At 51.6% G+C, this 27001-nt stretch overlaps 12 protein-coding genes across 14 annotated transcripts; 6 read left to right on the forward strand and 6 right to left on the reverse strand.

The window, feature by feature from the left end:
* Positions 1-530: 530 nt before the first annotated feature.
* On the reverse strand, positions 531-1028 carry PV05_09340 (uncharacterized protein; the record flags this gene model as incomplete). The annotated part of the gene is made up of 1 exon (XM_013455669.1): positions 531-1028. The coding sequence occupies one exon, from the start codon at positions 1026-1028 to the stop codon at positions 531-533; it is 498 nt and encodes a 165-aa protein (XP_013311123.1).
* Positions 1029-2035: 1007 nt separating this feature from the next.
* PV05_09341 (40S ribosomal protein S19) lies at positions 2036-3094 on the reverse strand. Its single transcript, XM_013455670.1, has 3 exons — positions 2973-3094; positions 2774-2837; positions 2036-2639 (listed from the first exon to the last, which is right to left on the reverse strand). Exons 1-3 carry the CDS (start codon positions 3000-3002, stop codon positions 2269-2271), a joined length of 465 nt encoding a protein of 154 aa, XP_013311124.1. The 5' UTR covers positions 3003-3094; the 3' UTR covers positions 2036-2268.
* Positions 3095-3297: 203 nt separating this feature from the next.
* PV05_09342 (uncharacterized protein) lies at positions 3298-4417 on the reverse strand. Its single transcript, XM_013455671.1, has 2 exons — positions 3786-4417; positions 3298-3723 (listed from the first exon to the last, which is right to left on the reverse strand). Exons 1-2 carry the CDS (start codon positions 4292-4294, stop codon positions 3666-3668), a joined length of 567 nt encoding a protein of 188 aa, XP_013311125.1. The 5' UTR covers positions 4295-4417; the 3' UTR covers positions 3298-3665.
* A 673-nt stretch (positions 4418-5090) lies between these two features.
* Positions 5091-6250, forward strand: PV05_09343 (uncharacterized protein). The gene has a single exon (XM_013455672.1). The coding sequence runs from the start codon at positions 5326-5328 to the stop codon at positions 6136-6138; it is 813 nt and encodes a 270-aa protein (XP_013311126.1). The 5' UTR covers positions 5091-5325; the 3' UTR covers positions 6139-6250.
* Positions 6251-6555: 305 nt separating this feature from the next.
* PV05_09344 lies at positions 6556-9897 on the forward strand. 2 transcript variants are annotated; one of them, XM_013455673.1, is made up of 3 exons: positions 6556-7390; positions 7443-9659; positions 9739-9897. In XM_013455673.1, exons 1-3 carry the CDS (start codon positions 6812-6814, stop codon positions 9748-9750), a joined length of 2808 nt encoding a protein of 935 aa, XP_013311127.1. In that variant the 5' UTR covers positions 6556-6811; the 3' UTR covers positions 9751-9897. The 2 variants fall into 2 exon arrangements, with proteins under 2 accessions (XP_013311127.1, XP_013311128.1); XM_013455674.1 differs by having other exon boundaries at positions 7443-9897.
* Positions 9898-10143: 246 nt separating this feature from the next.
* Positions 10144-12455, forward strand: PV05_09345 (mitogen-activated protein kinase). Its single transcript, XM_013455675.1, has 5 exons — positions 10144-10488; positions 10571-11044; positions 11092-11287; positions 11336-11717; positions 11767-12455. Exons 2-5 carry the CDS (start codon positions 10926-10928, stop codon positions 12141-12143), a joined length of 1074 nt encoding a protein of 357 aa, XP_013311129.1. The 5' UTR covers positions 10144-10488; positions 10571-10925; the 3' UTR covers positions 12144-12455.
* A 41-nt stretch (positions 12456-12496) lies between these two features.
* Positions 12497-14809, reverse strand: PV05_09346 (uncharacterized protein). Its single transcript, XM_013455676.1, has one exon. The coding sequence runs from the start codon at positions 14287-14289 to the stop codon at positions 12715-12717; it is 1575 nt and encodes a 524-aa protein (XP_013311130.1). The 5' UTR covers positions 14290-14809; the 3' UTR covers positions 12497-12714.
* A 158-nt stretch (positions 14810-14967) lies between these two features.
* On the forward strand, positions 14968-16421 carry PV05_09347 (uncharacterized protein). Its single transcript, XM_013455677.1, has 3 exons — positions 14968-15398; positions 15460-15853; positions 15909-16421. Exons 1-3 carry the CDS (start codon positions 15101-15103, stop codon positions 16183-16185), a joined length of 969 nt encoding a protein of 322 aa, XP_013311131.1. The 5' UTR covers positions 14968-15100; the 3' UTR covers positions 16186-16421.
* A 246-nt stretch (positions 16422-16667) lies between these two features.
* PV05_09348 (uncharacterized protein) lies at positions 16668-17899 on the forward strand (the record flags this gene model as incomplete). The annotated part of the gene is made up of 2 exons (XM_013455678.1): positions 16668-16724; positions 16860-17899. The coding sequence occupies 2 exons, from the start codon at positions 16668-16670 to the stop codon at positions 17895-17897; spliced, it is 1095 nt and encodes a 364-aa protein (XP_013311132.1). The 3' UTR covers positions 17898-17899.
* Positions 17900-18059: 160 nt separating this feature from the next.
* Positions 18060-20135, reverse strand: PV05_09349 (glutamate-5-semialdehyde dehydrogenase). The gene has a single exon (XM_013455679.1). The coding sequence runs from the start codon at positions 19948-19950 to the stop codon at positions 18544-18546; it is 1407 nt and encodes a 468-aa protein (XP_013311133.1). The 5' UTR covers positions 19951-20135; the 3' UTR covers positions 18060-18543.
* Positions 20136-20348: 213 nt separating this feature from the next.
* PV05_09350 lies at positions 20349-22633 on the reverse strand. Of its 2 annotated transcripts, XM_013455681.1 has the most exons (3): positions 22438-22633; positions 20856-22383; positions 20349-20727 (listed from the first exon to the last, which is right to left on the reverse strand). In XM_013455681.1, the coding sequence occupies exons 1-3, from the start codon at positions 22466-22468 to the stop codon at positions 20688-20690; spliced, it is 1599 nt and encodes a 532-aa protein (XP_013311135.1). In that variant the 5' UTR covers positions 22469-22633; the 3' UTR covers positions 20349-20687. The 2 variants fall into 2 exon arrangements, with proteins under 2 accessions (XP_013311135.1, XP_013311134.1); XM_013455680.1 differs by having other exon boundaries at positions 20349-22383.
* A 1567-nt stretch (positions 22634-24200) lies between these two features.
* Positions 24201-26697, forward strand: PV05_09351 (uncharacterized protein; the record flags this gene model as incomplete). The annotated part of the gene is made up of 4 exons (XM_013455682.1): positions 24201-24220; positions 24509-24647; positions 24695-25488; positions 25539-26697. 4 exons carry the CDS (start codon positions 24201-24203, stop codon positions 26695-26697), a joined length of 2112 nt encoding a protein of 703 aa, XP_013311136.1.
* Positions 26698-27001: the final 304 nt, after the last annotated feature.

Genomic DNA, 27001 nt, shown 5'->3' on the forward strand with positions numbered 1-27001 from the left:
ACAGCGTCTCCATCCTTCAAGCTCTGCTAACGAGATCGTTTCTTTCAACCCAAAGTCTTGAGGGCAATCGGCCGACTTGTCGTGAGCTAGACCTCGGCAAATGCTGCATATCTTGCTCGCGCAGTGTGGGCATCTTTGGGAGCCGTTGCGGTTTCGCTGCACCTTATCTGGGGCAATCCATCTCAAGCACTTAGGACCAGGACAGTACCATCGTTGTTGAGCCGGCACCGAATATTCAGCGGCTTTTTCTTTGAAGATTTCCCTCTGCTTCGTGTCGAGTGGAAGTAGCGCCGTCTGTAGAGGTATCTCCGTGAGACAGCACTTGGGTGGATAGCTAGATTCGTTCTGAAGGGCGGTGACGACCAACTTTGTCAAGCATTGTTTGCAATAAGAATGGCTGCAAGGTAGTTTGGCCGTCTCTGATTCCGCAAATTCATCCAAACAACCCGTGCATTCTGACAATTTAAGGACGCGGCGAGCAATGTCGGCTGGTTTGCACAAAGTTGGTGCCCCTTTGTCTGCTCTTGGTTTCAACGCTGAGATAAGGTCGAGGTGGAATCAAGAATACCATATTTCCCTTTCTGCGATTTGAAAAGGCGCTTTCCCCCACCAACGGTGCTCCGAGAGAGGGCTGAAGCCTCATCAACGTGGTTTTCCAAGACCCCATTTCTCTCAAGCTGCTTGGAGGCGGCAGCCGGAGGGAGTAATTCTTGGCTGTCAAAGCGACGCTCACTGGTCGGGTCACTTGTGCCTTTGCTTGAAGAACCTGTGTCTTTTCCATCTCTATTGTCACCTCTGGGCTCACTGTCTGAAGGCTGACAGCCCACATTCAATGACCAAGCAAGAATCTGCCTGATGATTGGATGCAAAGAATCATCATCTTGGTATAGCCGCAGCTCTTGCGGAATAGGTTGGTGAGCCCAGTCGTAATCAGGCTGAGGGTCCGGTGCCGTTATCCTGAAGGCTTCTCGGCCTTGAATATCTGCGAAGTCTTCTGTGGCCGGCTTCTCTCTGCGATTAGCAGACATCGGTCTACACAAGACTTTGACGAGTTTGAGTGCGAGGGAGGAAAAGAAAACAAGGAGTTTCTGCAACATTGGAAGGCTCCTTCATGACAGATTCAAGAACAAGCATCCAGGCTGTGGCACGATGGCTGTGTATGGTCGGGAAATCGGCAGGGACATTGCCCATTAAATGAAGTAGTGACTCAGGCAAGTTTGTCAAAGATCTTCGGATTGGTCATACCACAGCACGTGCTGGCTGGCAAGGCGCATCGGGCATTCAAAAGAGTTCTTTCATGAAGCGGTTCACGATGCCTGACGAGGCAAGCTCTCAGAGCATAGTTTACTCGGCTGGCAACGGCGTGCTTAGACATAGCAGAAGGCGGTTCATGATGGACATCTGTGGAGCACCAGTGGGCACAGGAACATCTGAGATACCCTTTGGACGTGTCGCTCTCTTACAGTTTGGAGTGGATTTGGGAGGATGTGCCTTGCCATCTAGGTTTTGGTAGCAACCATTGCGGCTGTGCAGGAAACGCCTCGCCTGTTGCAAGGCATTTGCATCGCGTGATAGGAATCGAGCTTGCTACTGGCAACTCGGCAATGATTCAATGCCTGAAACACATTCTGGAAGCGATGGATAGTGTTGAACATTCATGAATAGAGGTTGTAAAAGACGAAATGATGCATGGACGAGAGCTTGCAGGACGAGACGATCCCCGGTCTGAGGCCGTTGGAGGACGTAAGGGAACAAAGCTTTTCCGATTGCCGAACAAACCCTACGGAGAAGATATTCAGTGCCCTGTCTAACCCCTTCGATCATGGCTGACTTGAGGTGGGATCGCTGAGTGATCAAAAGGATGGCAGTGACGACTTAGTATGTTCACTGGCTTCAACAGATCAGGATAGGTCGAGAAAGTAGTCGTTTTGTGGTTACCTGTTGAACGTAGGTGCCGGGCTAGGCTGGCTGGCTACGTGGGTTCAGCAGAGGAAAAGCAGTCAACAGCACCAAACCAGTAGTTTACATGAATCAGTACAACTTTGAAAGAGTTTCATTGAGCCTCATCTGCCTGAACCATGCTGATAGAATCTGGAACCAGCTGGCCTCTGACTCTACATGCAACCCAACCCGTGTGAAAGTGGTCTTCGCTTCACAATTGCTTTTAGCGTGATTGCTTTCGCTGCTGGTAGACTGTCATTGAGACAGAAGGTATTGGCAAGAGCACCCCCTTATGCATCCCCCTAGACGCCGCGTTTGGATCTGAATCTATTCCTCGTCTTCCTCGCCCTCAATGGCGGTCTGAGCGATACGGTCCAGATCTCGCATACCTGCTTGCGTGATTCTTCGTCCACCCTTTCCACTTCCACCCTCCTCATCCTCATCAATCTTTTCCAAAATTCCTAGCTTTTCGAGGGATTGCATAACTTTTCGATCAACGGAGCCGGACGCATCAACGTGGTGCGAGGGTCTTGAACCACGGTTCTTTGTGCTGCCGTGGACTTTTCGGAGGCGGCCCACGCCGACAGATTTTCGGAGGTAGACATGTCGGGCAACAGCGGCAGCTCGAACGTAGAACCAGTCAGGAGATTGAGGAGGAAGTTCGTTGGAGTGTGAGGTCTTGACAGTATCAACCCAACCTATTAATTTTTGATCACGTTAGCCGCGACATTCTGTCGACCTTGCTTGCAATGCCCTAGTCTCTCAAAACCCCGATGCTCTATGATTTCGGAAGGATGTCTGGCGCGGGAGAGTGTTCGCGGAGTGCTCTAACCTGGTATTTGAAGCTTGCCCTGTCTCTTCAAGAAATCGGCATAGGCGACGATGAACTTTTGCGCCTAATCACCAGACTTGTCAGCAACAGCCCTTGCTTTCCAAATTCGCGAGATACCGATCTGTTCGTCCATATCCCCTCCTCTTTCATTCTTGCACGACCGCTTCGGCTTTCGTGGGTAAGGATTCGGCACACTCACATCAACATCGCGAACTGTAACTCCACCCATGATTGCGGTTTCGGAGACGAGGCAGTCTCTGCAATCAAACTTGTGGTACGTGAAGGGAGACTGGAGGTGGCTTAAAGAGATGTCGTCGATTGTGTGAGTCCAGTCCAGAGTCGCAGCTTCAAATTCTCGTTGTGTCTGGCGCCAAGTCTTGAAGTCTTGGCATTTGACCTACCGAGAATTAGCCGCTCCATTCCGTAGTAGCTGAAGCGAAGAATTCGCAATCATCCTTGGGCCATCCCTTATGGAAGTTACATTGATGTGCAAGGAACAAAGAAATTCAAGACAGAATTTATTACAGCGAGGGAGATATTCTTCAATTTTTGAGTGGCGTATCTGATGTCACCAGCACCCAACTCTCTGCTCGCAGAGTCACCACCATGCAGGATGTGTCACAGTCTGGACTGCGCCTGTCGCTAGATTCAGACAACAAATGGCCAGACTGCATCTGAGGATGAAAGAGCCGTCTGCCCACCAAGCCAACATTCTCGACACCATCGGGACGAGCCAGTTCACTGCAAATTTCTACCTGAAACCAGTAGCAAAGGAGTGCTTCTGGTCAAAACAAAGCAATTCTTCCTGCGCTTGTGGTTTGTCCCCCACAAGGGCCGCGATGAGCAGCAAAGACTCAATGGAGGCCACAATAACCGCAAAGTGGCAATGCAGTTAAAGCAACATTGCCGCAATGCCACAGCTAATCGCTCCAACATGAATCGAGGCTCTCCTGTGAGATCGTTCAGTCGTTATGCTGGACTTGGCATTTTCCTGACTTGGAAGACCACTTACAAGATATTCAGAGTCGACCACCAGCGGAGAAGTTCATTGGTCTGATAGCTTTCGACCCCGTCTTTCTCAGCATCTGCTTTGGCTTCCTCCTCTTTGCCTTGCGTTGCCGCCAGTGCCCGGCGATGTAATTCACCATTGGTCCTTTTCATGACCGTGAAGGTAAAGGGCACAATTGCCATGCTTAACACTGCTGCAGCGACAAATAGTCGTTTCTGGGTGACCGCCGCAGATGGGAGCTCTCTTGCCGCGTACAAGTAAGAAACGCAGGAAGAGACCGCCAAGAATGGACCTGCTTTGCTGCCTATGTCGTAGGTCATTTGCCATTGGCGAGCAAGATGCGATGGGCTCGCTTCTGGTTTTTGCGCCTTATCTGCGGAGGACGTCGATGATGGCAGCATCAAGACAGGCACATTCGCGTAAGTGACGACCCAATTTCCGCCGACGAACATCGAGGAGAACGCTATACCAAGGACGCCGGCAAGCGGCACACTCGTCAAGATAAGTGCCATAATTAGTATGCCACGTCAGATGGCGGTTTGAGAGAGGTCGGTCTACGTCGTTGATGCGTGCGGACAGCAGTCGACCCTGCACCCGAGAATCAAGTCCAGACTTCAATTTACGAGCTGTCTGTCAGCCCATCAACGCAAGGAAGGCTCGCGCCTGATCTTTGACGTTCCGATCTCACACTTACCACAACAGTCCTAGCTCCTCCGGAACGTGTCCACGTGACCGTCTGACAATATCCGAGTCGTCCGGCTCACATTGGACCAGGCGGCAGTGCCTTTCGAAGCACTGCGGTATCCGCTAAGGTTGCTGCTCAATGGGTCGTGCTCATCCAAGCGAGAATCGGACTGTTCACTTCACGACAAGACCATGCATTCAATGAACTTTTGGGCGACATCAAGTACTAAATTTAGGACAGCTGAATATTCACAGAGACTGGCTGGCGTTCACAAACGCAAAAGTGATCGAGATTGGAAGCTGGGCCATGTTGTATTAAAAGGACGACTGCAACAAGAGCAGCTTGCGCACTTACCAGGTACCCAGATAGGATACGGAGTGATATTCGCAATGTACTGTGCTATGCCGGAAACGGACGATACAAGCGAAGCAGTCATTCCCCCCAATGAATACGGAGTATATTCGACAAAATAAGCTCGCGAATCTAACCACCTTTGATCCATATCGCGATGGACCACGAAGCTCAACCCTAGAGGCGCTCATAGCGCCACTGCCTATTTTGCCGCACGTTCCTCGAACCAGATGTGCCGCCCTCGTGAAATGGACCCTTGCTGGTCAAGAGACGATCTACCTTCATTTCGTAGCTTAATTTAGTCTCGCCTTGCACCCATGGTTATTCATGCGCAAAGAAAGAACTCGGGAGCATACGACAACAGATGTCTCTATATAACAGTTCACTTAGCGGGTGGCCATGGCTCTCTCAGCCAGAACCAAGTACTAATATCCAGCCTCTCACACCGAACCTCCAGATTAAACAACTGAGCCCATCCTCAAACAGAAGCAGACACACATCCCAAACATGATGCTTGCAGCATTCGAGATCCTTGCCATCTGCGAGCTGATCTTCTTCTTCCCGGCTTTCCTGGTTTCCATTGCCGTCGTCTACAAGCATGGGGCTGGCAAGCGACTCGGATGGCGATTCCTAGTCATGATCTCCTTGTTCCGCGTAGTCGGAGCTATATGCGCAATAGTCCTTGTCGAAAGTCCATCAAGTGGTGTCACCATCTCATACGACATCATGAACAACTTTGGGCTTTCTGCAATCATCTACACTGCCCTGGGGCTACTGGGCCGCGTTGAAGCAGGCATGGAAGGCCACGGACTCCCTTTTCAGCTTTTCCGCGTACTCGGACTGCCAGGACTGGCAGGGCTCGTCCTCAGCATCGTTGGCGCTACCAATCTCTTGGGGGACAACCCCTCCAATACCTCCTCAGGTTTTGCGGAACTCAAAGCGGCGGTCATGCTTTTCTTGGCCGTTTATGTGGCAGACATCTTTATCACAGTCCACGGGTTTCTCAAGGCTGTACATGTGAGAGCTGGAGAGCGCCGGCTACTCTATGCAGTTTTGGCGACCCTGCCATTTATGGCTGTCCGCATGATTTATTCGATCCTCTCCGTTTTCGCAAGCAGACCCAAGTACTTCAATTCGTGGAGTTTGGAGTGGAGTGCAATACTGGTTCGTGGCTTGATGGGAGTTCTTATGGAAGTCATTATCGTCACCCTATTCATCATTGTGGGCTTTGTGACTGCTGCTGTCGTGCCAAAGCCAGCACCTGTCAGAGATGGGAAGGTCTCTCCGCCACCGTATGATTTGAAAGAAGGCAGCGCTTGAACAGAAGCTCAATGAGATTGGGACGGCGACGTCAAGTTGTCATCCAAGATCAGATGTGCCCGGGTGTGAAGAACAGAAGTTGCAGGATTCGCTTAATGGCGAGATGTTAGCCCACTGTACATTATTTTGAATATTGATACAAGGACTTCGCCCAGAGAAATCGCGCATCTTTCATTGCAGCTTCCACGTCTTCATACGTTGTTCAAGACGGCTAGGTACAGAACCATGCACGTATTGGAACCTCAATAATCATACTTGATAACAAAATACTCCGTACAGATGATGGAACGGTGACCACGTTTGACCCCGGGTAATGTGGTCTTGGTAAGTGCGTCAAAGATGATTGGTCAAAACGTCAGAAGCACACCTGTCGATGGACACAGTCCTCCACATAGAGGACAACTTGTCTGTTATCAACAGGAGATCTTTCGTAGTAATCCCCATTCAACATCTTCTTGCTGTCCAGTTCTTTTCCACTTGGAGATCTTCGTACTGACTATGGATGCCATGCTTTACGAGATTTCTCAGGAATAGCCTCGCACAAACCCGTCATCGTCCCCCAGTGCTCCGCACTCTCTTTTCCTCCGAGTCGCAGCCCGAATTTCATCACCTTGCTTGCACCGGCGCCAGAAGCCTCCTCCACACGAATTCTTGATCCCTGCCGCCTTCAACTATGTCGCAGTACCCTCAGCCAGGTCCGCCGGGACAGGATGGGTACGGTCAACAGCCGCCAGCAGGGCAAAATTACGAGAATTACGAAACAACTTCACCGCCGGGAGTAGCACCTGCTCCTCCGCAAGGCCAGCCTCATGCAGGCAGGAAGAAGCGTGCATATGCTGGACAGGCATACGAATTTGGGGCTGGAGCAAATGCAGCCTTGGGAGGCCAACCACAAGCAGGCGATGCGTATTCAGGCTACTCTGTTCAACAAGATGCGGCTGGCTATCCCCAGGGAGGGTACCAACAGAATCCTGTCGCAGCCCAGCCGAACACAACGCCCATGTATCCAGGCCAGGAAGCAATGGGAGGTTACCAGCCACCAGCTACTGGATATCCTGCACAAGGGGTTGCAGGCGTCACGCAGCAATTTGGGCAGATGGACATATCTCAGAAGCCTCCTGTAGCTGCGGCGCCGCAGCAATCACAACGTGCTCCTGTTCTGAATCAGCTTTATCCTACGGACTTGTCAAACCAGCCTTTCAACGTTGCAGAGCTAGACTACCCGCCTCCGCCCGCAATCCTGCCACCCAACGTACGTCTCTTCCAATCTTGCACGTGGAATCTGAATCTAACAGTGGTCACAGACGAGCGTAACCCCCTCGCCCTTTGCCAATTGTCCGCCTAAATACGTCCGATCTACACTGAACGCCGTCCCAACGACGCACTCTCTCTTGAAGAAGTCGAAGCTGCCATTTGCTCTTGTCATCCAGCCGTACACTTCCTTGCACGACGTCGAAGACCCTGTGCCGATCGTGCCTGACCAAGTAATATCGCGTTGCAGAAGATGTCGGTCATATATCAATCCATTTGTCACATTCCTGGATCATGGTCATCGATGGAGGTGTAATATGTGCAATTTGACCAACGATGTGCCTCAGGCCTTCGACTGGGATGCAGCGTCTCAAAAGAGCCTGGACAGATGGCAGAGGCCGGACCTCAACCATGCCGTGGTCGAATTTATCGCTCCTCAAGAATACATGGTTCGACCCCCACAACCACTGGTTTACCTTTTCTTGCTGGATGTGAGTTACGCCGCTGTAACAAGTGGTCTATTGGCGACGACGGCGAGATGCATTCGAGAAAGCTTGGACAGAATACCAAACGCCGACCGACGTACGAGACTCGGATTTATCGCTGTGGACTCGAGCCTGCACTTCTTCAACATACCACGAGATGGGACTGAAAATGCACAAACGAGCATGCTTGTTGTGAGTGACCTGGAAGAGGCTTTCCTGCCTACACCTGCGGATCTGCTTGTTACGTTGTCCGAATGCCGGGAGAACATCGAGAACTTCCTCGACAAGTTGCAAGAAATGTTCCAAAACACTCAGAATGGTGCCTCCGCTATGGGATCTGCACTTAAAGCAGGTCACAAGCTGATTGGGCCTGTTGGTGGCAAGATGACGGTCGTGACAGCCTCCCTACCGAATATCGGACACGGAAAGCTTGATATGCGTGAAGACAAGAAGCTTCTGGGCACTTCAAAGGAAAGCAGTCTTCTCCAGACGAGCAACAGCTTCTACAAGAGTTTTGCAGTCGAGTGTTCCAAGCAGCAGATCTCTGTGGATATGTTCCTGTTCTCATCCCAGTATCAAGATGTGGCTTCCTTAAGCAATCTCCCCAGGTATACTGGCGGACAGACCTATTTCTATCCTGGCTGGAACGCTGCACGGGAAGATGATGCTATGAAGTTTGCCAAAGAGTTTTCAGACTACCTGTCCGCCGAAATTGGCCTCGAAGCAGTGCTTCGTGTCCGGGCAACGACTGGCTTGCGAATGAGCACGTTCTATGGCAACTTCTTCAATCGCAGCTCCGACCTGTGCGCATTTCCAGCATTTCCCCGAGACCAGAGCTACGTCGTTGAAGTGGCAATTGATGAGACCATCACCAAACCGGTCGTGTGCATGCAGACGGCCGTCTTGCACACGACTTGCAATGGCGAGAGACGTATTCGGGTTATGACTTTGGCATTGCCGACCACGCAACAGTTGGCAGATGTTTATGCATCATCGGATCAACAAGCGATCACCACATACTACAGCCACAAGGCGGTCGAACGGGTCCTCAATGGTGGTCTTGACAGCGCCCGTGATATGATCCAGAGCAAGCTGGTGGAACTTCTTTCGACCTACAAGAAAGAGCTTGCTGGTGGCAGTATGGGTGGAGGTGGGTTGCAGTTCCCTGCAAACCTTCGTGGTCTCCCCGTCCTGTTCTTGGCTCTCACCAAGAACCTGGGTCTCAGACGATCTTCTCAGATTCCCAGCGATATGCGCTCTGCGGCCTTGTGCCTGTTGTCAACTTTGCCCCTACCCTTGCTGATACAGTACATTTATCCTAAAATGTATTCTCTCCACGACATGGGTGACGATGCCGGAACGAGCGATAAGGAGACAGGCGAGATCATTCTTCCACCACCACACAATCTCTCGTCCGAGCGCATTGTGCCATACGGGCTGTACCTGATTGATGATGGTCAAACGCAATTCCTCTGGATCGGACGAGATGCTGTGCCCCAATTGATTATGGATGTCTTCGGTCTCCCCGACAAGAGCCAGCTGAAGGTTGGCAAGCAGCGTTTACCGGAATTGGACAACGACTTTAGCGAGCGCGTCAGAGCTGTGATCTCCAAGAGTCGTGATCACCGGGCCAAGGGTGTTGGAAGTATCGTGGTGCCCCATCTCTACGTTGTCAAGGAGGATGGCGAACCAGGATTGAGATTATGGGCACAGACGATGCTCGTAGAAGATCGAGCAGACCAAGGGGTCAGTCTCCAGCAATGGATGGGACAGATGCGAGAAAAGGTGAGCACATAGTGGAATGTCATGGTTGATGAGCTTGAATGCAGACGGAATATCTGTCTTGCTAACAAATTTTGGGCAGGTCATGCAATGAGAAGCTGATGAGCGCTAGCTAAGTTCCCATAGAGCGAATACAAGAAGGCTCGGTCAATTAAGCCATGGACAAACAAGGACATGGCTTGTGTTGAAACATTGCAAGTGGCCCATCTTCCATCTTCCATCTTTTCTCGGCTCGCTTCGATGCTGTTGCGTGTGCCTGACCTATTTCGGGGGCCCATGCTGCGACAAACCAGGATGAAACACTGATCAGACTTCTGGCCACCCTGTAAACGACGGGCGACTAGGTGTCAGAGATGCACGGCCCCGGTAGAAGCTAGATGAACAAGGGGTATAGCGCGTCGCATCAAGCGGACAGTTCCATGAGTTAGCTCGACTGTGCTCGACCAGTGTGGGCGGCTATCCAGCCAAACGTCCTTCAATTCGGTCGCGGGTGTGAAAGTGTGTGAAGAGCTGATCGATCCTGCTGCAGATCGAGGTCACATACTTCTGCCGGGCACTGCACTCGACCTGTCCATTTTGATCACCTTGGGATATCATTCACTTTCTGCATAGATAGCTCACGTCCTTCCTCATTCTTTCGTTCCTGTGTCCCGGCCTTGATCTGCAAGTATTGCTTCTTGCACTTACTACCCGCAACTGCAACCCTGTGCTCCGCAGCCTCCAGAACGTCAACCCCACTCCTCACAACAAGTCGCTGGAGTTGTTCACTGCCTTACTCGTAGCGCCTCGAACAATCGCAGGCATAGGACTCGCGGGCGAGAAAATACCAGCGGTATGTCGTCCATGTCTCCTGTCAGGATACTGAGAGACACCTCTAAGTGCCCGGAGAGACCTGAATACTGATTGCACCATAGCACTTACCCACTGCGTTCCGCGTCCTACTTCACCGCCATCCCAAGTGCTTCTACTCGCTCAGCCAGAGTGCGCACGGCATTCTTTTCCTGTATCAGCCCGCACTTTCTCGATCCACATTCCAACAGGACGGAACTGAACAAAGGGTGAGATAGAAAGGGGGCTAGATCGACTCCGGCTTCTAGACCTTTTGCACCCTTCCTCCTGCGAACTCGAAAGATCGGCCCGCTGTCCTCGAGCGCAGCAGTCATCCCAGTTGGATACTACCCTGAAAGTTGGACAAGGAAAAGATAGCGTGAAGCTCAATACAACCGGTCAGATCTCCAGTAGGAAGACAAGTCAGAGTCGGTCAGCAATATGGGACAGCCGCAGCAGCAATCTGCTCCGTCCGGCGGCTCCAGGAAGATCTCATTCAACGTGTCTGATCAGTACGATATTCAAGATGTCATTGGTGAAGGTGCCTACGGCGTTGTCTGGTAAGTAGTCTATCCAGCTCAGTTGCGCGAGCTGACCTCGATTGCAGTTCTGCCCTCCACAAACCCTCCGGCCAGAAAGTCGCCATCAAGAAGATCACTCCTTTCGACCATTCCATGTTTTGCTTGCGTACGTTACGAGAAATGAAACTGCTACGTTACTTCAATCACGAAAATATCATCTCCATCCTCGATATCCAAAAGCCACGAAATTACGAGTCCTTCTCGGAAGTCTATCTTATTCAGGTCCGTCTAGCACATTGACGTTTCCCGAGGGTACACTGACAACCACAGGAATTGATGGAAACCGACATGCATCGTGTGATCAGAACACAAGATCTTTCGGATGATCATTGCCAGTACTTCATCTACCAGACCCTACGTGCCCTCAAGGCCATGCATTCCGCCAATGTCCTCCATCGAGATCTAAAACCTTCCAATCTGCTATTGAACGCTAATTGCGACCTGAAAGTGTGCGATTTTGGTTTGGCGAGGTCTGCGGCTTCTACCGACGACAATTCGGGTTTCATGACGGAATATGTCGCAACAAGATGGTATCGAGCACCAGAAATCATGCTCACGTTCAAGGAGTACACCAAAGCGATAGATGTCTGGAGCGTCGGATGTATCTTGGCCGAGATGCTGAGTGGAAAGCCGTTGTTCCCAGGCAAAGATTGTAAGTTCGGTTATCCAAGGGCACGATGGAGAAAGCTAACTTTCCACAGACCACCATCAACTCACATTGATCTTGGATGTTCTCGGAACACCGACTATGGAAGACTACTACGGCATCAAGTCGAGGCGTGCTCGCGAATACATCCGGTCTCTGCCATTCAAGAAGAAAATCCCTCTCAAGGCTCTCTTCCCCAAGACCTCGGACCTGGCCCTCGATTTGTTGGAGAAGCTTCTTGCTTTCAATCCAGTCAAGCGGATCACGGTCGAAGACGCGCTGAAGCACCCTTATCTCGAGCCTTACCATGATCCTGACGACGAGCCAACTGCTGAACCGATTCCGGAAGAGTTCTTCGATTTTGACCGCAACAAAGATCAGTTGAGCAAAGAGGAGCTCAAAGCACTGATATGGAATGAGATTATGCGATGATGAACGACCGTCTCTTTTTGCCGCACAGCAACCTTGTAGCACGCTCGAATACCTGGCTGGATTGCTAGGTGCCGCGACATTGTGTAAACTGCCATTGGAGGGAGTGGCACAGCACGTTTGTGCTAGTTTTTGATATGACCATCCTGGATTCTAGACATGTATGGCTATGCGCAGTGCTGAACGGGGTTGAATGAATTCGAACTTGAGTGTGGAAACACCAACCGATGACTTGGTTGAATCAAATCAATGAATGTGATAGACTATGCCCAAGAAATGTGAAAAGATCAAGTAGTCGGCGAGAAGCAACTCGACCAGTCTATGTCTATTCTTTTTCCATGCGCGAATGATACTTCGTACTGTCTTGGTTTTGTATACTCTATCTTGCATCTAAATGGTAACTGTCCGAGCCTTGTCGATACTAACTTAGCTCTTGCATGGCTGTTGTCTGTATGCCTGATCCTGTACGCAGAATCTATCTGTATACAAGTTGCATATCCCGCACTCCAACAATGCTGGCTAATGTCTACAGGCTACCTTGCACTCCCGGAATACCGGATCAAGTCTGACTACCTCAGCTCTTCCTCAAATAATCACCACCCTTGATGGCGCTCAACACGCCGTAAACGCCGGCAAAGGGCCAGATGCTCCAGAAGCCCTTCTCAATACCAAGCCGTACATCGCCATCGGTGTTCGGTTCGACCTCGAACTTCGTCCTGACTTTCTCATACACACTGGGCAACTTCTCGGCGCGGTACTTCTTCCGCAGCGCCTCGTACCAGGTCCGGTCGTAGATCTGCCAGAACTCGTCTTCCGTGTAGAAGGTCTGTGCATACAGCCACTTCATACCCTGCAGGGATGTTAACTTGGCCTCGATCTTGCGGTTGACGGTGACCTGCCGCATTCCTGGCGGCGTGGGACCCCAGACACCGATGTTCAGCAGGGCATCGTCATTTGATGCCGCCGCCGGTGCGAGGTGAGGATGCATGCTGACTGTTCCCTCCGTCTTGAGTGGGCACAGCCACCGCGGGTAGATGTGCGGCAGCTCGGTGTCCAACCATGCGGAGAATTCGGGAATGTTCTTGTTCGGAAGGGCCATGTCCTGGATGATGAAGCGCTGCATGAGTCCGGAACGGTGCAGGGCGTGATACATGATTCGTGTGTGCATGTAGCGGTCGCCCAGCCAGCGGATGAATCGGGTGAACGGGGTGAGGAAGTACGTGAATGCAAAGCGGCCGGTCCAGAAGGCGCCACGGTCGTAACGAAAGAGGTAGTCTGTCAGGGGGATCAGTTCGCGGTGGGCCGCTGCTGGCGATTTGGAGGTTGGAGTAGTGCTCTTAATGGTGTCGACGCCGGTCGATTTGTTTGTTACTTGCTCGGTATGGAGGTAGAACCACTGGTCCCATGCCTTGGTGAAGGTGACAACCGGCATACCGCTGTTGGTGCTGTTCCGACCAGCGAATTTGGCGGCCATGACAACTCCCCTTTCAGGAGCGAACATGATGCCATCCAAAAAATCCATCTCCTTGTCCTCTGTAACTTGATGCATTACTCGTTGGGCATCCTCAATGTTTCCGACAGGAATATAGGACAGCTCGACAAACTTTTTCGCAGGAACCAGCGATATCTCAAACAAAGTGGTAATGCCCAGCGTACCAAATGTCCCTGCGAGGCCGGAGAACAAGTCTTCGTTTTTGTCCTTGGAAGCGATAACGATTTCTCCATCTGGAAGAATGACTTCGGTCCAAGTGACAGCTTTATCGAAGAAACCGTGCCTGAAACTACTGCTTTCGCCTGCCGTTCCTGCGAACGCGCCTCCTACCGTGATGCCCGGAAACTCCGGGACAACAGGGGGTACTAGGCCGTAAGGCAATGTCGCAGCCACGAGGGCATCCATCGGCACATTTGGCTCGACGAGGCATGTCCGGGTCGTCTGGTTGACAGAGATGACGTTGTGGAGCGACGATATATCGATGGTGCATGCCCGGGTCCGGACACTGGGTCGAGTTGAATTGGTGTTGCCGTGGAATATCCGGAATGGGATATCGGAGGCATCGAAATGGGCGACCTGCTGGGCAATGATTGATACTGCGGCTTCGTGCTTTGCCAGATGTGGGCTTTGATCCACACGAACAGGGTAGTCGCCCATTGCTACCGTGATGAGCCTCGCTCGCTGACTGCGTGGCCTCCTGGACTCTACCACTGTAATGGCCTATCTAATACCCGTGGAATATCTCCGCTAGTTATGTTTGGTTATAGCGAGGCGCTCGTGTCATTACCGAATTCGATGGCGACGGTCGCTCCTGCTAGGGATAGTTTCGTCGACAGCGAAGAACAGGCCGACTGATCTGTTCGTGCTTGTACCCTTCCAACGCCGGATGTGGCGGACTTGGTATATCGTCGGCTTCTGGATGCTTCACAGATCCGAGAAGCTTTTCAGAGTCTCTGGATGCCTGTATACCTTGAAACTCGATATCAGAAGACATCATGTAAGCCGTCGAGGCCGCCAATGCTAAAGTAGCTCCGAGAACCGAGTACCCACCGAGTCCATAAGCACTTGGCGACGATGCTATGGTTTCGCGTCATGATGGCTTTGTTTTCTGAAAGTCTTCTTACAACTGTAAACTTGTTGGATTGTCACCGGACGAGACAATGTCGCTGATGTCGTCATGTCGTCTGCAGAGACTTCAAGTCAAGAATTCTCCGAGGAACAGCGGACTTCTGCAGCAAAAGAAGAATCTCGAACGGCTTCAGGATGCTGACTAAGCTGCTCTCACCCTTTGCGCCGGAGAGGATGGCAGGCCTGATGCCCTCCAGGCAGTTTCATGATTGGGTACTGCAAAAGGGCGTAATGCGTAATGGCTGACGATTTGGCATCCATTACATTGTTCTCACTGTCTCAGTCCGGACCATTCGAGCTTCTACTGCGGTGGCATTGTGATTGACGCCGGGAACAAAGCATGCTGCAGCAAATGGAGTCCTTGTATCGAGGGATTATTGCGAATCCAAGGCTTAGGCAATATGGTCTGCCAGTTGTTGGTGCGCTTGTCGGCATACAAGCACTGAGGTCCCTGAGCGGATGGCTTTCGCAAAGAGCACTCAACCACTACACTTCGAGTTCGAAATGGGACTGGTCCAAGGAACTCGTCGTGATAACAGGAGGAAATTCGGGTATCGGTGCTGAGATGGTTGAAAAGTTGGCTAGCAGAGGAGTTAAAGTCATCATTCTCGATATCACGGAAGCGAAGGGGCAACTGCGTGAGTAGTGATATTAGTTTGCGCTGGCGCAATTCACGGCACTGACATTGACACTGAACAGCTCCCAACACATCAGCTTACCAGGTCGATGTTGGCGATCTCAATGCCATCAAGGCCACCTGTGGCCGCATTCGCTCCGAGCACGGCAATCCGACTGTCCTGATCAACAATGCCGGTCTCGCACTTGACGCGACCATCCTGGGTATATCCATGGACGATGTCCAGAGGACTTTCTCGGTGAACCTCTTCTCACACTACCAGCTCGTCAAAGAATTCTTGCCTCATATGATTGAGAAAAACCATGGACACATTGTCACTGTTGCAAGCCTGGCGGCTCACGGTCCGCGCACTGCAAATGTGGCATACGCTGCATCAAAAGCAGCCGCACTGGCATTTCATGAAGGCTTAGGGCTGGAATTGGCCCTGTATTACAACGCGAAGAAAGTGAGAACGACGTAAGTATCCTAATTTTTGCCAATTCAATATCAATGTGCTGACGGTGCTCGCTAGAGTTGTGCTTCCCGCATGGATTAGGACGCCCTTGATCCAGCGCCTGCTCGAGAACGGGTTGCAAGTATCTATGGTCGAACCCAAAGTCGTTGCAGACGCTGTTGTGAAACAATTGTATTCGGGAGATAGCGGCCAGATCGTCGTCCCGTCGTCTTTGTCCCTGGCCACGGGCATACGAGGCTGGCCGCATTGGTTGCACCAGAAGGTGTTGATGGATATGTCGGCAAGTACCAAGGCTGCTACAGTTGCCGCTATGGAGAGTGAGCAGCAGGGATGAATGTTGAAGCACGCGTGAAGATGGCCAATATTGTATCTCCGTCACGTTGTGTTCGTGATGACCAGTATGATAGTCTCTAGAGGACATGGCGTGCAAGACATATTTTGTTGATATTTCGCCGGTTCTAGTTAATGTGGGGGAAACTGGAACCAGCTTTCAGCCCCAACCCAGCGCGGGGCTTCCATGGCTATGACGAGCTGAGGTCTCGATTGTTTTCCTGCTTATTGGCGGCTTTGATAGTACAAGATGGGGTAGTGAATGGCTGGTGTTCATAGGACGCCAGAAGGCCCCTGTCGACATCCTACTGCATAGACACCCACCTCAAGTCGGAAACAGCTGAGCCGATTGACTAACCGGAGTGGGCAGGATTGAAGTCTTCAGCCACGGCACAGTTGTGAAAGGTCTTCAAAAACCTCAGTTGTGTTTGTACACATCCAGGAACGCGAGAGTCCAGAAGTCACCATCACAGCAACGACTTGACCATGGCTACTTCCTCGACGGATATTCCAAGCGAAATGCTCGCGGTACAGGTCGTAAAGGTGAAGCAAGTCCACTCCGCCCTTCTCGAGGGCCTACTACATGCATACAAGAATCCTTTTCCTCATCATCGAGATGTCAAGGAATAATAAAGTCAGCTACCTCCAGCCGGTAAACTGACATGGCAAATACTGTAGTACAACGCACCGCTGGCGATCCAGAAAGTCCCAACACCGTCAGTCTCCAAACTCGGACCGCATGACATGCTCCTCCGCACCGCCGTCGCTTCACTCTGCCATACCGACTTGATGGTCCTTGCAGGCGTGTTTGGCTCGCATTTACCGATCACCATGTCTCATGAGGGCACAGGAGTAGTGGTTGCTAAGGGCAATGCTGTGACGGACTTCCAGCTCGGCGATCGCGTGATGTCGGGAATCTCGCTTCACCCGTGCGGGAAATGCGAGAACTGCAATCCTCCTGCCGGACAGGATTGGAACCAATATTGTTTCGCGACAGACGGGGCGACGGGGATCAAGTCCGATGGGGCGTTTGCAGAGTACCACGTCGTGGACTCCAGAGCAAGCTGCCACGTGCCTGATGAGGTGAGCTTTGTGGCAGCAGCGCCGCTTGCTTGCGCCGGGGTGACGGTCTACCGAGCTGTGTTGGTCAGCGGAGTCAAGTCTAGGGGATGGCTCGCCATTGTCGGTGCAGGAGGCGGGCTGGGACATTTCGGAATCCAGTTCGCAAAAGCCTCAGGCATCAATGTCATTGCAATCGACGCCAGAGACGAAGGGCTGGAAGTGGCTCGGCATGCGGGTGCAGAGCAGGTTCTAGACGCACGTGAAGGGAAAGCCCGGATTGTGGAAAAGGTGCAAGCCTTGACGGATGGCAAAGGCGTCGAAGCCACCATCAATGTCAGCGATCATCCTTCCACGGCGGCACTGTCTGTTGCAATCACACGTATGCATGGAGTCGTCGTTCAAGCTGCACAGCCGCAAGAAATCACCGTGCCTTTCCAGGATGTCGTGTTGCGCGATGTCGCTATCAAAGGCACAATGTATGGTGATCGCAACACGAGCCAGGAGATGCTGAATGTGGTCGCGAAGAACAGCATCAAGGCTGAGACGGAGGTGTTTAATGGCCTAGAAGAGGTGCCGAGGATGATTGAGCTTCTGGAATCCGGTCGCCTCAAAGGGAAGGCAGTTTGCGTGGTAGATAAGAGCTTGGTGGATTAGGCATGACAGGACTTGGTTTTCAACCGTCCTCCTCGAAAGGGGTTGCCAATCGCGCCTGTCAAGGCTCCTTATGCAGGAGATGGGAACAAACGCGAACAATGGAAGATGTGGCTTGTTGAGAGCTGAGAAATTGGACAGTATATTTCAGTCTGGAAATACTTACCTCGGATAAATCATGCTCTCTGACTTTGCAGTATAGAGTAGTTATAGGTACCTGATCGTTCCATTGGTGCCATTGCATCGAGATATATCAGGACGTCAACATGGAATTGAGTGCACCAGAGGAAGGAGACTGGCAGTCAGAATTGCGGCATCAATCGTCGTCCAGAATGTCCAATTAATATGGTACGCTGGTGTTTAAAGTCTCAATTTCGTGCAGACGGTTGAGATGCTCTTGATCCAGACGAAATGCTCGGTCTTTCAGGCTTAGTTGAGCTACTGGCAGTGCACATTTCAGTGACTGTTGCGTGCAGCCGGTCATCAGGTAGCGGGCCAGGTACATTCCGTCTCGCGAATCTTGAGAATCTTCCCGGTTGTCCGTCTCCTTGCTTCAGCAGCTGTTCAAAAGCATGGTAGGCGGTTCGACAACTCTCCATTTGCAGCTCGGATGAAATGCATAACTCGCCAGCCTTACAATATTGTGCGCTCAAATGCTCAATCTCTCATGCTTGTACTTTCGTTTCCCGCTTCCTTCACCATACTCAGCAGCAGTCTGCCCATGTCCCCTGATCTTGTACTTGTAGATTGTCAGGCCCTCGAGACCAACGGGGCCTCTGGAATGTATCTTATTCGTGCTGATGCCCACCTCTGTGCCAAACCCATATCTCATCCCATCAGCAAACCTTGTGGAAGCATTCCAATACACGCCGGCCGAGTCGACAGAGGACATGAACTTCTCTGCCGCTCTCTCTGAGCTCGTTACAATGCAGTCCGTGTGCTTCGACCCATGCGTATTGATATGCGCGATCGCCAAGTCTAGCGACGTGTCGTTTGATCGTTGCTCGTCCGCGAGCTGGCCGTTCGTAATGACTGTCGTGGCAGGTACCGTCTTCACTGCCATGATGAGATCCAGAAACTCTGTGTTGTAATCCTCCTCACCCGCCTCTTGCACCAACGTAGCGTTCGTCGGAGGCAACATCTTTCTCAGAGCGTTCTTACTCTGCTCATCACACCGCAATGATACCCCTTTTGCAAGCAACGCCTCGGCCACAGCTGGCAGCGCTGTTGTCAATGCACTCTCATGCACCAATAATGTCTCGGCCGCATTACAAGCGGCTGGGTAGTCACATTTCGAATCTACCACGACTCGAACCGCAATCTCCTGATCCGCATCACTATGCAAGTATACACTGCATAATCCATCCGCGTGACCCAGCACCGGGATTTTCGTGTGCTCTTTGACGTACCTGACAAGCTCATTCCCACCACGCGGGATGACTAGGTCGATATAGCGATCAAGCCCCAACAGCTGGTCAATGACGTCGCGTGTCTTAACGAGCTGTATCGCCGCATTGGGCACTTGCGTCCCTTCCAATGTGGTGCTGATGACTTTTGCAATCGTCTCAAAGGAGTTGGTGGATTCTTTCCCGCCTTTCAAGATCGCCGCGTTGCCGGACTTGATGGCCAGCGCCGCAATATTGGCAATGACTTCCGGTCGCGCTTCAAAGATGATAAGTAGCACGCCAATCGGGCACGACACGCGTTCGAGTTCCAATCCGTCGTCAAGAAGGGTACGCAGGTCACATTTGCCGATCGGGTCGTCGAGTCCACGCACGTCGAGGATACCCTGCAGCATGTCCTCATATTTACCGGGCCGGGAAAGGTCGAGACGTTTGAGGACGCTTTGGGATAGGTGGCCAGACTGTGAGGCCGAGGTGGCGCGGATCATGTCTTGTGCATTGGCGGCAAGTATGGACTCTTTATTCGTGAGCAGGGCGTCGTGCATGGCTGTCAGAGCATCGTTGCGTGCTGATACTGGCAGGACGGCAAGGCTACGAGCCGAGAGGGAGGCCGCCTTCGCAGCGGCCTCGGGTGTAGATTCTGTTAATGACATGTTGTTGAGGATTGGTATTATAGACGAGGTCCCTGGTGGCTGTGAGGTCAAGAGCCCACTCCGACAGTCTCTAGTGAGGACGACCACTTCGCTCACGATGGCTTCCCAGTTGTCGTATGCTTGATGAGTAGTAGCAGTCGAACCCCTCGCTACCGCAGAATGTTGTTCTTACTTTAAGCTCTGCTCGAAATTTATCTGTTGGAGTCATCAATTCATCCACGACACTCTTTTTCACGACATCGAAAATCGTCAAACAGCCAATCAACAAATTCCATCGGTTTGTGGGGCCGACGAGGTGTCTGCAGTCGTCTCGTCAAGTCGTCTACAATACACAGCTCAACAGCAACCTGTATTGATTATTCCCTCCCTGGAACCCGAAAATCAGATCTTGGCTACGGTTTCTGAGAGTGAGCATTAGACCATGTTGTACTACCTCTATCTGAACAAATACACATGTTGTGTAACTCGACCCAATCCATCAAGCCCGGAATCATTTTCCATTTTCCCTTCCCTTCCCGTGTTGGGCAACTCAGCCATGCCATGATGGCAGGGTGGATGGGAATTATCAGCTATCAACCAGGAAATAAGATGGTCAAGATTGTTTCGTCGTCATGTCAACCAGTACGTCCTGTTCTTAACTGAAACAGTCGAATCCTCTCGAGAATAGAAATAAGGTCCCCGACGTTCTCTGGAGTCACGCTCTTGCGATTTGGCTCAGAAGACCTGAAAGGAAGACGCTATTCCTCCGCTTGTGGGTTCAAGTTGCTTGCTTTTCGTCTATTTCATGTCTCATCAGCTCATGTCTCTAAGGTACCACAACGCTCACAGCCAATGTACAAGCTGGGCCTGGCAGTCGGTAAAGATATTGCTAACAATATCCCTTGTCGACTTCAAGGTCCACTTACTTCTTAATCAAAAGACTCGTCCCGCCCATTTCTTCTGGCTGCTCTATGCCCATCGCCGCCAGCACTGTGGGTGCCACATCACCAAGCACTCCGTCTTGCTTCTTCAAAGTCCAGCCTTCAGGCGCGTTTGCCATGACGAATGGAACTTTATTGGTAGTATGCGAGGTCTTTGGTGTACCCTCCTCGTTCAACATCTCCTCAGCATTGCCATGGTCGGACGTCACGAACAGAATGTAACCTTCTTTCTTGCAAGTCTCGTACACGCTTCCAATGGCGGCATCCGTCGCCGCCACTCCCTTGATTGCTGCTTCGTACACTCCAGTGTGGCCCACCATATCGGGGGGTGCAAAGTTGTTCATCAAAAACTCGAACTTCTTCTCGGAGATCCTTTCGCTGAGTTTGTCGGCCACCTTCTGCGCACTCATGGGAGGTTCCAGATCGTAAGTGGCAACCTTGGGACTGGGGATCATCTCCCGCTCTTCGCCCTCGAATTGTTTTTCGACTCCACCGTTGAAGAAAAACGTCACATGAGCATATTTCTCCGTCTCTGCGACATGACATTGTTTGACACCCTTTTTGCTTAGCCATTCCGCCAGCACATTGCCCATGTGCTGGGGAGGGAAGGCGACGGGGAAGGTGTAGTCGGTCTTGTACTGAGTCATGGTCGTGATCTGAATATCTTTTGGATAGGGAAAATCTGGCTTTGGGGATCGATCGTAGTCACCTAGGAGCTGAGTGACTTCTCTCACTCGATCTGACCGGTAGTTGAAGAAGAAGAGCGTGTCACCGTCCTTGACTCTTCTTTCGTCACCACCCACGATGATGGGCTTGAGAAATTCATCATTCTCTCCCTTCTCGTACCGTGCCTTGATTGTTGCCACCGGGTCTGTCGATTCTTCACCCTCGCCCGTGACAAGGCCTTTCATGCCAATTTCGACACGATCCCATCTCTTGTCTCGGTCCATGATGTAGTATCGACCAACAACGGTGGCCAACTCACCAACACCCATTTCTTTCGTCTTATCCAGAAGTTGTTGCATGTATCCAGAAGCACTCTTCGGATCGGTATCTCTGCCATCTCCGATAAAGTGAATAAAGACCTTTGGCACTTTCATTTCTTTGGCGACCTGAAGAAGAGCGAAAAGGTGATCCATGTGACTGTGGACACCACCGTCGCTGACAAGGCCGACGAAATGAAGCCTGCCGTTGCCGTCAACAGCTCTTTGGAAGCATTTTTTGACATTCGGCACATTCTTCATCTCGCCTTTTTTGATTGTCTGGCCAATTCGAACGCTGTCTTGCCAGACCACTCGGCCTGCGCCAATGTTGAGATGGCCGACTTCCGAGTTACCCATTAGGCCATCAGGCAAGCCCACGGCTAGTGAAGAAGCCTCCAGCTCGGTATAGCCTTGTGCAGTCTTGGAGCCTTCTTTTGCGAACTCATCCATGTAGGGGGTCTCAGCGGCGGCGATGGCGTCGCCATCTGGAGGGGAGGTTTCCGACGGGATTCCCCAGCCGTCGATAACAACTGAAACTCATATCAGTAATCCATTCGCGTGGTTGCATTGGGCAGACAGCTTACTCAAAACAACCTTCTGGTCGACCTTGGCCATGGTTGAACGGAGCTTGCGGAGATTGAGAGGGGAGGTCTAGGGGGGAACACCTGCAGGTAGCAGGATAGGGCCGATTCCAGAGTCTGTTGTCTGTGAATTATGGAAAAGATACTGCCTATGAAATGACTGGATTAAAAAACTTGTTGAACACCAAATCGAGTGCAGATTGGGAGGGGGTGGAGAAGTCTTGTTTTCTTTGCTGAGAGCTCGATTGAACATTTTGGAGGGGCTCTTCCCGCTTCCCGCAACGTCATCTTCGAGTCTTCGACCAGCCACACCACTCACACTAGCCACTTGATCTTCCTTCGAGACCAACGCCACACATGCGTTTTTCCCCCTCCGCATTTACTTCGTCTTTCGACCCTGAAGAAGGCATGTCTGATTATGCCATCCCATTAGCCGTTGAAATCGTGCCAAAAGTTCTCCTTATGCTGCCTCTTCGCTGTGCTCGTGCATGCTTTGCCGCAACAGCCTGATCTCCACTTCAACGCCAGTGAGTCTGAGCATCAAGTCTGAGGATCAACTCTGGGCATGAACTCTCTACATGTGGGGCAGTCTGAAGGGAAGGAATATGACTCTCCCAGCAGTCTCGGCGGCCAAGGGCAAGGTTAGCCCATCGTGGCTCATGTACTCGGATCATTCAAGCTTGAGCACTAGGGTAGCCCAGCGCTGTCATGGAACCAACCGTGACCGTGAGATAGGGGAAACTTTGCCTGGACGTTGTGGGCCCAGCGGCCTATAGACACTTCACGATTTGCCCCGAACCCGGCCTGGTGAGCCTAGACCATCATGCTACTGCTTCCTGGATATGTTGTCGCCATCCGATAATTCTGGGATGTTATGGGTACCCTTCCACCGACCACTCTTTGCATCCCATGTTGTGGAATTGCAGAAAAATGTAGGCACCCATCCTTATATCCGTCGCTTCTGCTTTCCTCCTTAGAAGGGACTTTTCCGGCGAAACGGCATGCCATATCCGTTTGAAGTCATCTTGCCTTCACCTCATCGGTGGTGACATGTGTGGACACGAAGTATTGTCCGATTGATTACCAAGGTAATTCCCACTCGTCCCTGGTAAGACACATCCTTCCAAGTGGCCAGAGCCAATCATACTAACGAGAATCTTTCGTATCCAATCAACTCGCCTCGGAAAAATATTGCGTCGTCTGCTGATGCTCCACTCTATCGAGGTCTCAATGTAGGCCTCGAGTCCTCGTACGGGCGCAGAACAGCCCAAACTCGATATTGGAGCGCCTTGAAAATCCAACATTTGGCGGAAACCTTTCCCGGCACTCTTAAATCGCCACCCATCAACCCAACAATCTTGAGTCCTACATTGGCTGATTTACAAAGCCGGCAACAGTCAGGTCTAAGCGACTGTTAGGCTGGAGTTGTGCTTGGTCGACTTGAATAGCGACATCTTTGCCGTAGCAGATAAGGGGGCGATCGCCAGATCTTTCAGCGGCACCGAAACTTAACTTACGCGTTCGCTGTCTCCCACGCTTGTTACTGAATATTGATCAGAGATTCAGTGTTTGGAACAACAAATCTCAGGTATTTTGCTTGCCCCGATCGAGAATATTGTGATCACAGACTCTATCGCTGGCCTTCAACCTCCACCTTATGCCATGGCTGTATGATTTCGAGCACCCTCTATTCTTTTGCTGGATGGTTCTGTCCCTCTAAAGGGCCGACACGTGAATCTTCGCAAAAGCCGCGAAACCAAGCAAGCATGTCAACGGCGCCAGGCAGGTTCGTTCCTTCGCGAACGGTCATACCTAGAGCGCAACCACAGCGAGGAGGTCCGAGTCCCCCACGCCCACCTTCTCGGCCTGGCAGCGCTATCACCAAACCACGAACGTCACATGCTTGCGATCGGTGCAGAATCATGCGCACCAAATGCTCCGGAGGAGAACGATGCACCAAATGTATCAAGGACAACGCAACGTGCGTTTTTGGAGACCGAAAACGGGAGCGGAACAGGAAGTACTGCATTCTTTGAAGGCGTCCACAGTTGACCAAAGTACTAATTTGGTGCAGAGATCTTGCCGAAAGCCTAGAGCGCATTGGCGAGTTGCAGAACGAGAATCAAATCCTGCTCACGGCTTTGCGCTCTCTCGGAAGCAGAGACGATTTTGACTCGTCCAGACATAGTGATGTTCTTGACATTCTGTCCAAGGTATTAGACACATCCTTTACGCGCAAGCTCTGACACCCATTCGGCAGTATTCAACGGAGCCTTCCGAGAGTGGGCAAGATTCGGGCAGTCAGTCAATGACGGTGGCAAGTAGCAGCATGAAGCAATCGACAACTCAAGACACAACACAGCCTACGGAGCCGGGCGCGGTGTCAGGTGAGAGAACGGCGCCATCAGATGTCGGCTCTCCTGGAAAGCAGGGAGAATTGGCCCATGTTGTTGACCTTGACGGTGGCTCTGGAGCCTCCGGCTTCGTTGGAAAGATGTCGGAAATGTCATGGTTTCGACGTGCTCTTGAGGTAGTCCATAAACAGCATCCACGCGAGACCGAGTATTCACGCTTCGCCACGGGCGAGATGGACCACAGTCTCACAATCGCCAAAGACTTTAGCTTCTACATGGACGACGTCGATGTCTTGGCCTTCGATGAGGATACCATCGACCCCTACGAATGGCCCTCTGGGCAAGATGCGTACTTACTGATGGAAGCCTTTTTCCACGCTATGCAAGGCGCCTATCCATTCGTTGTTCGAGAGACCTTCTTGCAGACAATGCTCTCTTACCCGCAGGAAAGAATGATGCCGACCTGGAGCCAGCGGCGGTGGCTCGCACAGGCAAATCTGGTCTGGGCCATAGGAGCAAAGTGGCTGCATATTAGCAAACTTGATCAGCAAAGTGATGAAGACAGGCACATGTTATTCTACGCCAGAGCGCGCGCTCTAGGCCTTGACCACAGGGTGGTGTTTGATCATCCAGACATTGATCGAATCCAAGGAATCGGGCTCCTCGCGTACTATCTTTTGATCAATGGGTCAATTACGCGGTAAGTACATCTAATTCCCGCAGAGCGACCACTTTCTTAGCCCCTTTCAGTGCGTGGAATACTTTAGGCCATGCCACAAGACACGCAACAGCACTTGGCCTACACCTCAAAGTGTCAGACCCCGCCCTCGATGAAGCTGAAAGAGCTCGACGCGCCCGGACGTGGTATGCGCTATACTGCCTGGAGGTCTTGATTGCGGAGATTACCGGAAGACCGAAGTCCATTTTCCTATCCGATGTAACCACGCCTACCGATTTGTTGCAACGACAGGAGCACATTGAAGACGGAAACGTGGAAGATTCCGACTACATGTCAGCTCTCGAGTCGCGCAGGATGTGGCTAGAATTTCTCAGGGCCAGGCGCGACATATCCCAGGTGATGACGGGTGGGATGGTGCCATTGACCAGCTTCTCATCGCTGGGCCGTGGAGTTTCGCCACACTATTTTCCCCACCGTATCCACCTGTGTCGATTGAGTGATAAAATTGCAACGAAGCTATACAGCGGAACGTCCGACAGCACATGGGCACAAGTTCAGGGCAAAATTGGTGAGCTGCAGACGGACCTGAGGTTTTGGACTAAGAGCCTCCCGGATGAACTGAACCTGCAGAGTGATGTTACCATGGACACAGATCCACGGGCCAGGATCGAGTTGGCCCTATACTATCACAGTGTCCAGATGATCCTCCATCGACCGTGCCTGTGCGACATCGTTATCGAGAATCAATCTTCTGCGTCGCAGGAATTCAATCTGAGTTCTGCTCGCGCCTGCGTTCATGCGGCAATGTCGTTGTTGGCAATCATGCCAGACAATCCGAGCGCGCATGAGTCGTATCAGCTGCTTCCCTGGTGGGCGCTGCTTCATTACGTGGCGCAGGCCACGGCTGTTTTCATGCTGGAAATGGCTCTCGATTGCCAGCATTTCAGGAACGAGATTCCAGAGGTGGTGAACTACTTACGCAAGGCTATGGCCTATATTTGGTGCATGACGCAAAGCTCATTATCAGCATATCGAGCGTGGAGACTGTTTAGAAATTTGTTATCGTGCATTCAGGACCAAAATGACCAATATCAGGCAGTTGACATACCGCAATTCGCACCTGTACCCAAGGGCTGGACAGATGCACATGAGGCGGCCATAACCATGAGCTTTTTCATGCCCGAGGCAGGCGGCAAGGTCGATGCACAGAGCAGGCAGAGGGTTGGGTGACGACAGAGACAGAGACGAACAGTGTGAATTCAGGCAGGGAACATCAAACTCGTCTTATGTGGACTGGTCGGCAAGATACCTGTCAAGGCCATTCAGGAGGGGTTCCAGCTGTGTCGATGTTCTCTTCGACCTTGATGTCTTGATACAGTACACCTTGCAGAAAATCAAGGATGCAGAGCATGGTGACGATGTTGGCCTCCAGTACTGCTGAAAGGCTTGGAAAAGCATTCCTCGAAGGGTATCATAGGCTGATGTGAGTGACCTTGGTGATCACCCAAGTGCAGCATAAGAAGCATGGAAGAAT

This window comes from Exophiala xenobiotica, assembly GCF_000835505.1.
Source record: "Exophiala xenobiotica strain CBS 118157 unplaced genomic scaffold supercont1.6, whole genome shotgun sequence".
Taxonomy (NCBI): domain Eukaryota; kingdom Fungi; phylum Ascomycota; class Eurotiomycetes; order Chaetothyriales; family Herpotrichiellaceae; genus Exophiala; species Exophiala xenobiotica.